The sequence below is a fragment of the Mastigoproctus giganteus genome, chromosome 8 (genome assembly GCF_048544385.1).
Source record: "Mastigoproctus giganteus isolate SK-2022 chromosome 8, ASM4854438v1, whole genome shotgun sequence".
NCBI classification, from domain to species: Eukaryota; Metazoa; Arthropoda; class Arachnida; order Uropygi; family Thelyphonidae; genus Mastigoproctus; species Mastigoproctus giganteus.
Genome location: NC_143582.1, coordinates 160,893,136 through 160,906,657, shown reverse-complemented (window position 1 = coordinate 160,906,657; position 13,522 = coordinate 160,893,136). Strand labels below are relative to the sequence as shown.

Genomic DNA, 13,522 nt, shown 5'->3' with positions numbered 1-13,522 from the left:
GGCTTGTTTTCATTCCACGGTGAATCCAGGCGCCATCACTTCCCCAGGAAATCGACGTACACGTACCCGGCCGTCCACATGGTGCAACAGGAAACGTGATTAATCAGACCAGACGACCTTCTTCCAATCACTCAAGGTCTAGTTTTAATGCTCGCGTGCCTATTGTAGGCACTGTCGCCGGTGAACTGTGGTTAGCATGGGTTGGAGCGGCCTGCAGCTACGCAGCCCCATTTTCAGCGGGGTTGAATACTGTGTGTGTTGTGGCACATTACTCCCGTCACCAGCATTCCAATTACTGGCTATTTGCGCCACAGTTGCCCTTCTAATGCCACGTACCATCTGGGAGAGCCTTCGCTCACCTCAAGCATCGATGAGCCATGGTCATCCAACACCTCGTCGGTGGTTCGTGGGTTTTCCCTCCTTGGACCACTTTCAGTAGGTACTAACAACGGCTGACAGTGAGCACCCCACCAGCCATGCCGTTTTGGATATGCTTTGATCCAATCATCTGGCCGTTACAATTTGGCCTTTGTCACACTCGCTTAAGTCCGCTGCCTTTCCCATCTGAAGAATAAGAGTAACACTGATTAACAGAGTTCAGTATCAGGTGTTTTTTATACCGTGTCCTGACCAATGCCGTAGTTCACCTGCAGTTGTTTCGATTTGCATAATGACTCGCCGGTCATAATGCTTTGGCTCATCGGTGTATTTCACGGTTGAGGTATGTGCACATAAGAACAAAATTAAAAAATTGTAGATTTTTTATTTCTAATTTAAACACAGTTCATGATTTACACTTATGTGCACAACACTTGTTCACCACTCACTCTCTGAAACACATACTTTTTGAAATATGAAAATGCTTTCTTGGTGCGGAACCCACTCATATATATACCTATAGAGAAGTTTCCAGAACACTCACAATGTTTCTAGAGAATTCTATCCAAAGTTCCAGAACCTTCCAGAAACATCCCAACCTTTCTTTCTTCTGCAAGTAACAATATTCCAGAAAGTTCCAGAACATTCTTGAATATTGTAGAAATCTCTCAAATGTTCTAGAAAAAAAAATAATAATAATAATAAATAGATAAAATAGATGGAAAAGATGATTAATCCAAATATAGGCCTTGGTTTTCGGTCATTAACCTACAATATTTGAAAACTGAGGGTGATGAAAATTTTTAAAGCACATATGAGTTTTGGAACAAATTTCTTATGAGAGTAAAAAATTAGTAGACTTCTATTCCGGAAGCGAGTTCAGGAAATAATTGAAAAAAAAAAAAATAAATAAATAAAATAAATTTATGTGAGGAAGTGCAATATATAGAGTGAGGAAAGAACTCAAAAGCAGAGGCAAACTGTTAACACCAACAAGGAAATGGTACTGTGCCTTATTAGCTGATCCAAAATTCCAAAATTATTTGGAATTTCTGATCAGCAAATAAGGTACGGTACTCTGATAGTTTCATAAAATCAGAAATATATAGAGAAGTCTGTACCTACTTTTATCATAACAAACTTTCTACTATTGTGATCACTCACTGATCACAATAGTTACCTATGTTATCGCAAGCAATAGTGCATTACTTACTATGTGATGTTGGCTTTATACGGTATACTAATGCGTTTCATATTTGAGGACATAACAAAAGAATATAAAAATGCACCTGAGATACACTACAAAAGTAGATTACAATTCGAAATGCAATAACAACAGACACTTACTGAATAGTTAACGTTCTAAAATAAATGGTTTACATTCTAGTTATGGATATGCAATTCAAATTATTGTATGCAATTATATAAAAAAACTGATTATCAATAGTTCCAGAATAATATTACTGTTATCATTAAAAATTTATATGAAACTATTAAATTCAAAATATGTTAAAGCAAAAGAATAGTTTCCTGTACCTTTGCTATCTTTTCCAGTCACTCCAAGTTGTTTCATTCCCTGCTGCAAATCCTCTTTAGACAGCTGACTACCTTGGAAAGCATCACTTACAAATTCATGAGTAGGACTATCAAGAATCCCTTCTGTCTCTTCTCCTGTAGGTTGATCAGCAGTAGTCCTTTTAGCAGCTATAAAAGAACATTTTATGTTTCATATATCTACAAAACTTTTAAATCTGCCTTTGATATCAGATAATCATTAAAATGTTTAAAAAAATAGTACCTTTTTTTGATATTCATCAAAAACAACAACAAAAAACTCATCAACATGGATAAGTTATTGTCTCCAAGCAATGAAACAAAACAATGTGATGTACAAATTCTCTTTATGTGATGTACAAATTCTGCAAAAGTTCAAAAACAACAGCACTGTTATGCAGTACTATATTGTTATGAGACAGAATCAATCTAACCCACAAGAGAGCTACCTCGTCTTCAATGGGAAGTCACTATAAATGACAGAAAACATGTTCATAACCTATCTAGATTTTATATCTTACTGAACTGATTGATCTGAATGTTCAACATGTAAAAGGCAATATGCATGAACCTTCAACTGACCATGGCCAGCCATGACCATGTCAATACATATTTGAAAATATGCATATTGATGCCACAGTATGGTACAAGAAATATGCAGCTCATTGTTAATTAACTTTTTATACCTCATGCAAAAAAGCAAAATAAAAAATACAGAATACTCATTTTAAACGAGAACCCAAGAAAATTAGAATAGTATTAGTATTAGAAATGGCCACATAGTGCAAGGAAGCCTGTCTCATGCTGAACCAGCCAAAAAGAAAAAATAAAATAAAATAATTAACAAAAGAAGAGGAAATAGACAACCTATGCATTTCTCTCCTCCCATAGGTAACTATCCAGCTAACCTTTGAATTTCCCCAAACTGTCAGTCTATACCACTCAAGGTAGGTAACTTATTCCAGTAATTTATAGCTCACTGGCTAAAATAAAACTTCTTGCAATCCAGTCTAAACATCCCCCCCCCATACCTTGAATTTATGGCCTCCTAGTTCTAGAATAATTTATAACCGTGAAAATTTCGTCCTCATTCATTTTACTTATGCCTCTCAGAGCCTTAAACACCTTAATCAAGTCTCCTCTAAGGCACCTAGTTTCCAAGCTCTGCAACGCACATATTCGAAGTCTTTCCTCATATGGATGCCTTTTGCCAATCTCACCAGGCGAGTTACCCGTCTTTGGATCCTTTCAAAAAGCTCAATGTCTTTCTTTAGGTGCAGTCTCCGTACTTGAACACAGCATTCCAAGTGTGGTCTAACAATAGTCTTATATAATGGGATTATGACATCCTTATCTCTACTAGCAAATGTTCAATAAATTATCGATAAGACACCATGGGCTTTCCTTGCAACCTGTCTACAATGCTTGGAGAACATCTCTGGCCATATCGTAACAACGAAGTCCCTTTCCTCAGATGAGAATTGGTGCATTCAGCCTAGTATGATAGTTGGCTGTCAGAGCACCTGTAATGAGCATGTTTACTTATGGACTAGATTGCAGTGTCATTTCGTGTCACATTTTTGTTGCAATTTCGACAGATGCAAGTTACTCCCAAGTGAAAATTGCCTGGGGCATGCCTAAAGAGGTTTCACTTCAAAAATAATGTCCTATTGTACTGAACATCTGGAAATCAATAGCCATACCATCCTCCTTTCTAAACAAATCCAAAGAATTATGCTTTTCATACTTCAAGGCAGATCTTTCTTTTCATTACAGAAAAAAATGTTTCAACCAGTACAAATCTGGATTTTTAATGATTATTTCTAACCACAGAATAAATTAGTGCTAATGGTAAATTAGACATTGTTTATATTGATCTCAACCTTTGCATTTTATGCAATTAAAACATCAAGTCAACTAAAAGTTTTAAAATAATTTTTGAGATATTGATGGGGACATCCTATGGTTCATCTTCAATGGGAAGTCACTATAAATCCTCGTCTATAAATAAAAGTAATGGAAAATGATCCTGAAAAAAAAAAAAAAAAAAAAAAAAAAACCTACACGGTTCACCCATCCGTACCCTCCAAGAATTTGTCTGGTCCATCAATTTCCACAACAATAGAAGACTTTTGAGTTTAAGGATTTATGGGATTTCTTCACCTGAGTCAAGAAAACATCACTGATCACTGAATATCTCGCTACAAGGCATTTCTGAATTCAGATGTAATGAATTGAGACCTTTTATACTTCTTTAGGAATGTCTGGTCTGCACATGACCATTTCCAGAAAAAGTTACCCACCATCCACATGGATAGTGCACGATCTTAGAATGAAGGTTAAATTTGTATACCATGATAGAATTACTTTCTATCTTATTTTTCTTTTAAAAATAATAAGAAAATGGCTAATAAAGTTCTAGAGCCAGTAAACACACCAATAAGTCTGTTGAACTTTTGCTTGTCTCACACATGCATATAATGAACAGTATAAGAATTTTGAAGCATTATATTTTAATTGAGCACTATACTGAGTGCAAAAAGAAAGCTTTATTCATGAAAGAATGCTTTCTACATTACATAGGATTAAATAAGTTTTATTTACCTTTGTAAGTAACAAAACTTATTTAATCCTTTGAAATCTAGAAAGTCTGAATGTATTTGCTATAATAATTGCAAAAGAAACTCTATTCAATGCACCATACGCTGTTGCAGTAGCATAGGAATGCCTTGGCATTGCCCAAGGGTGCCAGTATCAGAAAGGTGACACTGACACATCAGTTCTGTGTCAAGCTATTTTGACACTCCAGGCTAGCTGACAAAATGGCACCCCTAGATTATGTCGCATCAGGATGAGAGCAGAGGGCTGGGTGAAAATTAATATTCACCAAATGGCATGTTTTCAGATCATGATTCAAGCCTACATGCATCCTTAAATCTGAGTATGCACTGCATAAAGTGTAAAGTGTTTTCGGGTCAAACAGCACCAGGGGTTTCCCCCATCTCCATGTAGTATACATTGTCATGTGATACAGTACACTGTAAAGGCCAGAGATTTAAAAAGTGTACGGATATTGTGATGTGTAATGTTTTGTACCGTTGTTCAGCTGGCCTTCTGGCCATTGGGCCCCGAATGGGACCCACCTTTGCCCACACTAGGCCTCGTGGAGGCAGACCAGGTTATGTTATGTTATGTGGTTTTTTTTTATGTTATGTTATGTGGTTTTTTTTTATGTTATGTTATGTGGTTTTTTTTTTTTTTTAACTAAGGCCATATTGCTCCGGGGATATGCGGTGGTCATTACCTAACCTTTTCGCATCCTCCATATTTGGTGGTCACGGGCTCGAACCCCGGTCTAATCAAGAAGCATGTGCTATGCACTGCTACTCCTGCTCACCTGGCTACGGAGGCGCCGGCAGACCAGGTATAGCCAGTATAGTTATATTTACTCTGGCAGGTCGTGTCACTTAATTTCCTGAGATTTACGAGGCTAGGACCTTAAAAAAAAAATTAAAAAAAAAAAAAAAAAAGTTACTATAATTTACACTGAAAGGTAGTAGGACGAATGGTAATAGGGTTGTTGCATGGTTGACTTAAGTTTTTGAGTGTGGGTTTTGGAATAATTTTGGTTTCATTAGACATGGTCGCAAAGTTAGAGAGAAGATGGGGAGATTGAAGAATGGAGGGGGGTAAGACAGAGGTGGAGTCAATAGAGAAGGCTACCCCAGATGGTCAGTGAGGCATGCCCATGTCCCACCAGAGGGAAAAAAATGGAGTGGTGAGGAGGGAAGGAGACAATAGACTTCTCCTCCCCCACCCAGGAAGTACGAAGAAAGTATCATGCAAGAGTGCACTGATATGGGGAGGCCAATGGCCTTGGCAGCAAGCTGCAGCAATAGTCATATCCGGTTTGTTTGTCTCAGAGGTCATAGCCACTGGTGTCAGGTTCAGGAGATGTGTAGAGTTAAGTCTGACTTGGTGATCACCGGTGTCTTCGGCTGCAGAGGGATCTTGAGGCAGGTGAGCGGTGGACTGCATCCATTCCATGTGTGTGGTCCTGGTCCTGTTGTAGAAGGTCCTTAGTGTGGTTAGCTCATCTTTCTGTTCGAATGTTGCTGTTCTGTTAGGTTCAGTTGTTTCATTGTTACTGGCTTTAGTTGTGATGAATAGCAATAAGTGTCCTCCACTAGAAAACATCTCTTGCACAAACTTCGCGAAGGCCACCTCCTCCATCAAGTCTAGAAGGTGATGCTCCAGTCCTGCTGGTAGATATGTGAGTTGCGTCATAAGTCGACAGCAGAGGTCCTCATAATGGTCACAGCTGTACATAATGTGGGACCATGTTTCTGTCTCACCACATGTGCAGAGGGAGTCTTCTGTTATTTGAAAATAGGTTAACTTGGTGTTGAAGGCACCATCGCCTGTCAGGAGAAACATTGTAAATAGACCTGGATGGAACCAAGAGGGGGAGTCTAGGATACATGTGTCCGACTGTAGGCAGGAACTTCCTGGTAATTTCCCCTTTTGTTGAAGCAGACCACCTTTGCTGCCATGCCTGCTGCACACGATTCTCAAATCTGGTCCTTTCTTCTCTTCTATTCCCTGCTGGATTGATGGTGTATTCCCCAGAGTGTAGGGTAATCCTTTGGTCAGGTGGTACGTCATTCCACAGCGTATAACTTCTAGGTCAAGGGGAAGGACTCCTGCCAGGACTTGGAGGGCATGCATACTAACAGTACGGCAGGCATGGGTGATGACCAGGAGAATTGAGTGTTGTATGGTGTCCAAGGTCTTTTTCTTAACCACCGTTGTGGCCCTATGGAACCACATGGAGGAAGCATACATAATTGCCGGGGTGAAGAAGGCTTTATAGTACAGTGTTAGTGTGCATTTTTTGAGCCCCCAGTTCTTTCTTGTTATTCTAGCTATTAATCCAGCATAACGTCTTATTTTTTCTCTCAAATATTTGAGATGAGGGTGGAAGGCCAGGTTGGTGTCTAGAATGATACTTAGATGCTTCAGTTCAGCAACTAGTTTGATTGGCTATCGATTTTAATTTGTGGTGGTCTTCTTAAGTTTAGGCTGCCTTTCAACAGTATAGATTTAATTTTTGTAGCTGATATTTTTGAGAAGTGGACAGTGGCCCAGTCTTGAAGGAGTTTAAGTGCTTGGACTTAAATCGTCTGCGAGTACATACTGCATAGCAGCACAGATAAATCTGCCATCCAAAACGTAACTTTGAAGGGACCAATCAGGCAACCGCTTCATCAGCACATACTTGAATGCATAGCAGTTTGCAATTCAGGCATTGTGTAGGTTCTACAATACCATATAAGTTAGAAGCTGTGTGTATAGTGTTTTTGTGCTTGCTATATAAAGAGGTAATCATGAATATTATGATTTTAATTTAAATAAAACAACAAAGGCCCAATTAATTTTAGACATGCCACCAAAAAAAAAAAAAAAAAAGTGACATCAGTACTACACAGTAAGACTGCATAAAGAGAAAATTTAAAAAAAAAAAAAAAAACATTCCACTAGTTTACAAAACTGGCTTACAATAGGTGACAACGAAAATGAACATAATTCGAATGAGACAAAACAAATGATGCCGCCACTGAAATGGAAGTCGAAGAAAAAGCCCAAATATTTGAAGCCATTTTAAAAGAATTAGAAAGTATGGATCGATATAAAGAAATATGACCTTTTCAGCAATTAAAAATAATTCAACGTTCAGAAATACAGTACAAGATGGGAAATAAATCAGAAATAAGTGGGAATAAATAAATTTTCTAATGTTTTAAAACAATTAATTTATTAATACATACATATTAAGAAACGATTTTTTTCATATGTACATGATGCACACAATATTACTTACACTTAAGAATTATTTTGTAAAATATTTGACTATCTTTTGTTGTACACTGGATTTTAGTGTGCGTGTACATCGATCATTAAAAAAATGTTCGTATTTGTTTTAACACTCAGACTTAGGAACATTTTCTTCACACTGAAGGCTTCAATGAAGTTTCAAAAGCTGCCAACATTTCATGTTTAGAATGTTTAATATCTTCATTGCCCTCATTTTCTTCCTCTTGTCATCAATATTGTCAGTAGTTCTTAAATTAAATTATTTTTTATTATTTTTTTTGAAACTGTCCAAAATGTCAGAGTCACTTGGATGTTCAACTACTGTGACCATGTAAACAGAAATAGTTTATATCTTTTAATTTTTCTTATAGTGTTTCCCCATAAATTTCCTTTATTTTATATTCTTCAAATCTTGATGTATTTAGCATTTTTCTGTTGTTCTTTGGCTTCGTATTTTTAAATTTTCATTTAATTGTTGCTGCTAGCAGTTCATGGTCGGTGTAAAAATCTGTACTTCTAAGAGTTGTAACATTTTGAATGGATGATTTCCAGTTATTTATTAAAATGTAGTCGATGCAATTTTTTTGTATTTCCATCTGGTGATGTCCATGTATATTTATGTTAAGATCTGTAGTAGAACAGTATGTTGGTGATGAACAGTTTGTTTTCTTTTCAAAAGTTTAAGCATTATTCTCCTCGCTCATTTCTATCTCCTATCCCGAATTTTCCTAATATGTTGCTGAAGTTTGTCGAAAGCCTCCAACTTTTGTGTTAAAGTCTCCCATTATTATTATAATATATTTTTTGTTTGTGTTATCTATGGTTTCTTGTAGGTCTGAATAGAAGGAAGCTGTCTCTGTGTCATCATGTGAGGAGTCTGAGGCATATACCTGGATTATTTTCATGGAGATTCCTTTTTCTTTACCCTTTATTCTCAAACTTATCATTCTTGAGCTGTGTGGGTGAATTTCTATTATTGAATTTAGTAGATTTCTTTACTATGAAAGCAACTCCTTCTCTATGTATGTTGTCTTTTCTCCCTGAGTAAAATATTCTTCCTTCTGTCACATCCAGTGTTCCTTCTGTCCAATGTGTCTCTGACATTCCTGCAATATCCCATTTGATCTTTTTCAATTCTAGCAGTTTTATTTTCCCAGGCTTATAAAGTGATCTTATGTTTAGTGTTGAGAGATACATTTGGGTTTTGGCTGACCACAGAGCTTTCTTCACAGCTGTCCTCCTTGCAGACCTTCTGGGTCTGCAAGGAGGTGTAATAAATTTCCTTGCTTTCTCTTACTCTGGGAAAGTATGGCAGTAGATCAGCACTACAGAAGAGAATGGTCTGCCAGAATGGAGTTGCAGTCTGGCACAAAATGTAGTAAACAATCCCTTGGTTCCAAGAAGCAGTCTTGCTTCTTATCACTCCATTCTGGCAGACCATTCTCTTCTGTAGTGCTGATCTACTGCCGTACTTTCCCAGAAGCATACAATCTATGCTTCCAAAACTGTCTGATGTAAAATGAATGGTGGTATATTTATTACTCCCCAAGTTAAACAGACATTGGCGTCACAAGAACTGAAAGACAAAATGACTGATGCTGAATGAAATACCTGGCAGTCATTTCATCGTGTAGTGAATGGCATTCTTGGTAACATTCAGCATGAAAATTACAGAAAACTAGTTGACAAATTGAATGCATATTACAGAAAAATGCGATATGGAATGTAAATCAAGCTCCATTTCTTGCATCCTCACCCTGGATTTTCTTCTGTACAAATCTGGGTAATGCTAGTGAAAAACATGGGGCAGAGGATTCTACCAGGACATATAACCAGTTGGGTTAAAACTATGACAGGCATAGTTTTAACCTGTGAGTACCAGACAGGCATATCTGGTACTCACAGTGACCAGAAATTCCTTAAAAATGTATATTTTTAACTCAAGGGGAATTTCTACTTTTTGAATTGTGATTTTTTAGCTTATTGTTTACTGTAACAAAGGTGAATAATATATTCTATATACAAGTTAAATATTTTTAATAAATCTACTAGGGGGCTACACCCCCTGCTCGCCAACCTCCGTGCATGCTTTTCTACATAATATGATGGAATATGATAGAGTAAGTCAAATGTTTTATACGTAAAAGACACACCTATCAAAACGCACTGATCGATATCTAATCTAATATATAAAAGAAAATAGAAAGTGTAAGAAAAAAAAATAAAATTGTGCGAATGTTGAGTGAATGAAAGTTATTAATTGCATGTTCTTAGTCTCTTCACTGCACAGACTGATGGCTATGCAGACCCTCGGGACCTCATGGTTATGGAAGCTGACATGTGTTCTTGTATTCCTGCCACCTGGGGTGGTTGAGTCTCCTTCCAATAAATACCCTTCCCCACCCTGGGTGCCCCTGGTGGCTCACCCCACCACCCACTTTCAACTTCCATCCTCTGGACCAGGATAGGCATCCTGCACCAGGGATACTCATACTGTCTCCCCTTTCAAATCAGGCGGGTGCCTCAACTACTGCCCCCTTTGGTCTCTACCTCTTTTATCCAACCCTCTTCCTATCTTCCCATTATCTCCTTTCCAATAAAAAATTTGGTAAAACTCCAGATGAATGAAACTCCAGCAAAACAGTGATTGCTAAGTTATGACTCCGTCCACTGTCCTCCTAGGTTGATATGTCTAGGGTGTTTTTTCCCCACCTGTGCTGTTTTCAGATTGTGAACTCATTTTCCAATTAAAAAGTAGCAGGATGGAGGAGTAAACACCCTACCTAAGCTAAGCACCCCCCTCATTGATGACACAAAACAATCAGAAAGAAAATGCCTCCACAATAATCACAGAACTTGACTGTATAATCACTCTGTTCTACGCCCAGTGAGTGAGTACAATCACAGCACTGAGTGAGAGGTGCCTTCACCCATCAATCACTGCTGTCTTTCCTTGATTTCATCGGTGTACCCTATACTGAAGTTCAGACAAAAAAAAAAAAAATTTTTTTTTTTTTTTTTTTTTTTGGCTCTCCTTGGATACCTGGGTTAACACACACTCTGGCCTTATGCAGCATATCGTATTCTACACAGAGTGAAAACGCGGAGTTGAGGGAGACCCCCAGTGCCACCTGGCAATAAACACTATGTCACTACAATCGATATCTAATCAGGAAATGACCTGTGTAATTATTTACCTGTGCATTTGTACTGCTGTTACTGTTGTTTGGTTTTTAGGAGCATTAGCAACTAAGGCCATATTGCTCCGGGATATGCGGTGGTCATTCCCTGACCTTTCCGCATCCCCCGTCTGATCAAGGACGGGCTCGAACCCCGGTCTAATCAAGGAGCATGTGCTACACACTGCTGTTCCTTCCCACCCGGCTACGGAGGTGCCATTTGTAATGCACGGCATTCTCAATGTCAAATGAATATCACTATGCAATTATTTACCATATTATTTATACCATATACCTTATTTATCTAGTTATTATTTACCTGCATATTTTTTATATAGGTCACTTAGGAAAAGGCTTTTTGCTTCGGGTTGCATAATGCATGAGGAATTCAACTTGATAAAATTAATAGCCAAGCTTAACTGATGGTACTCACCTCAAATAACCCATTAAGAAGTTCTATCAATTAATCATCATCAATGAGATCAACTGATGATGTTATCAACTGCAAATTCTAAATGGGACACATTCAGGGAAGTAACTATAAAGCTATTAAGCATTTTATATAAATTAATATTATGCCTTGAGCAGTTCAAGTTATAAAACACATAAATGGATGTCAGATGAACTGATGAGACTAGTGGCAAACAAGAAAAATGAATAGGTTATGTATAAATTAGCAGAGGATACAGAAATCTATAGTAAATATAAACTAGTCTGACTGCACAATTAACCTCAGATATTTTTCATTTTTTACTACCCTAAGTATAGTTCCACACCGTTGATAAGTTACTCTGATATTACTGTTACCCATATGCAGTACCTTGCATTCGTTAATGTTAAACTGCAACCTAATTTTTCTAAATCTTGTTACAGTAGCATAACATCATTACTGTCATTTATCACCAACCCTGCCAACCTTTGTATCATCTGTAAACTTTGATATTCAGTCTGATAAACCTTCATCATCAAAACAACACATAGAAGTAGAAAAGTTCTCATAAACACATGTTCTAAAGTAAATTGCTTCAGAATTATGAGAAAATCAAAATGTAAGTTAGTCAGGTTAATAAATGAACTTATTGTATAATTAATGAACATGATTTTTATTTCTTTGGAATTACATTCTTTTTTACTGGCATTTATGTTATTTACAAATGTGTCTTGAAATGACCACCCTGATGTCTTTGACATAATTCACATAATAGCCTGCCTCACCATGGTTTGAACATTTCTGATGTAACAGTACCATCCATTATTCAGTTTAGCATATCAGCCCAACTATTTGACTTCTTGGTATACACCAGAGACTTCACATGATGCCAAAGAAAGTCATTTAAACTTTTCCCTGGCATCACATGAAAGTCTAGTGACCTTGCAGGCCAAGCAGCTGTGTTGCCTTGTCCTCTCTAATGGTGTAGAAACTGTTGAGTGAGAAATGCAGGCACTTCCCTAGGGATGTACCACTTTGCTACAGCCATGTCTCCTCTCTGATTTGTAGAGAAACATTATCTAATAGCAGGAGCAGCTCTTCCTGTAAAAACCATTGGTAGCAGTCAGTTGTCGAGTGATCTTCAAATACAAACAGCCTGAATGAGCAAGTTTCCAATACAGCCACACCAAATATTCACTGAGAAATGGATCTGGAAATGTGTTTCTGCAATTGCATGAGGAATCTCATGCATGTGCATAGATACACACATTTTGTGTCTGTTATTCCATCTCTGCTGAAAAGCTTCACCTGCATATAAAACTTTTGTGTGGAGCTTCTGGTTGCAAGAGCCAGTGACAGAACTCTTTACATGCAAAGTAATCATTTGCTGCAGAGCTTGGACATTTTGGATATGACAATGGTAATACTAAAGTCATAGTGGCGGTGTTGTAAGATTTTAGGTGCATCAGAAACAGACAATATTATGCCATTGTATATTAGGTCTGTATGAGTGTGGGTTCATGGGGCAATTTTCACATTGTGCAGACTGAAAAACTCAGGCTGACTCTACTTCCTCTGCTTGAGATCGGTTAACTAACCCAAATCTCTCCAAATGAGACAATGGCAAAACAACTATACTATCACAGAGGACAACAAAGTTGTGCACGGTTCTCCACACTGTTATCCACAGAGCACAAACCTGACTGGCAACTTTTTGAATACTAGTAGTTGGACTGGGTTCTACTATTTCCAGTGTCTCTTCCTCCAATTCAGTAGTATGTCATTGTGATCTTTCACACACTGCTTGTGGGAGAGTACCTGCCTCTGATAAACCAGTGAACACTGCTGAACACTCACCTATCTGCCACTTTACAATCGGAAACCAGTCGATATTCCTTGACTGCTGCTCATGGATTACCATCACAAAAACCATAAACATAGTGAATGTTGGTGTATTATTCTTTAGAAAATGTAGCCACTGTGTGCAATTACTGTTGCTCAATACACTCACAGAAATAAAACAGAACTGGATCTTACAGCTATAATATACTGCCTGCCATCAGCTACCTTTAATAGGTAAGTTACATGGCAGATGCTCTCATGACAA

At 37.7% G+C, this 13,522-nt stretch overlaps 1 protein-coding gene across 3 annotated transcripts in view; it reads right to left on the bottom strand.

The window, feature by feature from the left end:
• Window positions 1-13,522, bottom strand: part of Sap47 (Synapse-associated protein 47kD) — a 207,274-nt gene that overhangs the window by 17,588 nt on the left and 176,164 nt on the right. For all 3 annotated transcript variants that reach the window (XM_090379020.1, XM_090379022.1, XM_090379019.1), the window contains exon 7: window positions 1,915-2,082. In XM_090379020.1, coding sequence (XP_090235146.1) covers window positions 1,915-2,082 — 168 coding nt within the window. The remainder of the gene's footprint in view (window positions 1-1,914; window positions 2,083-13,522) is intronic.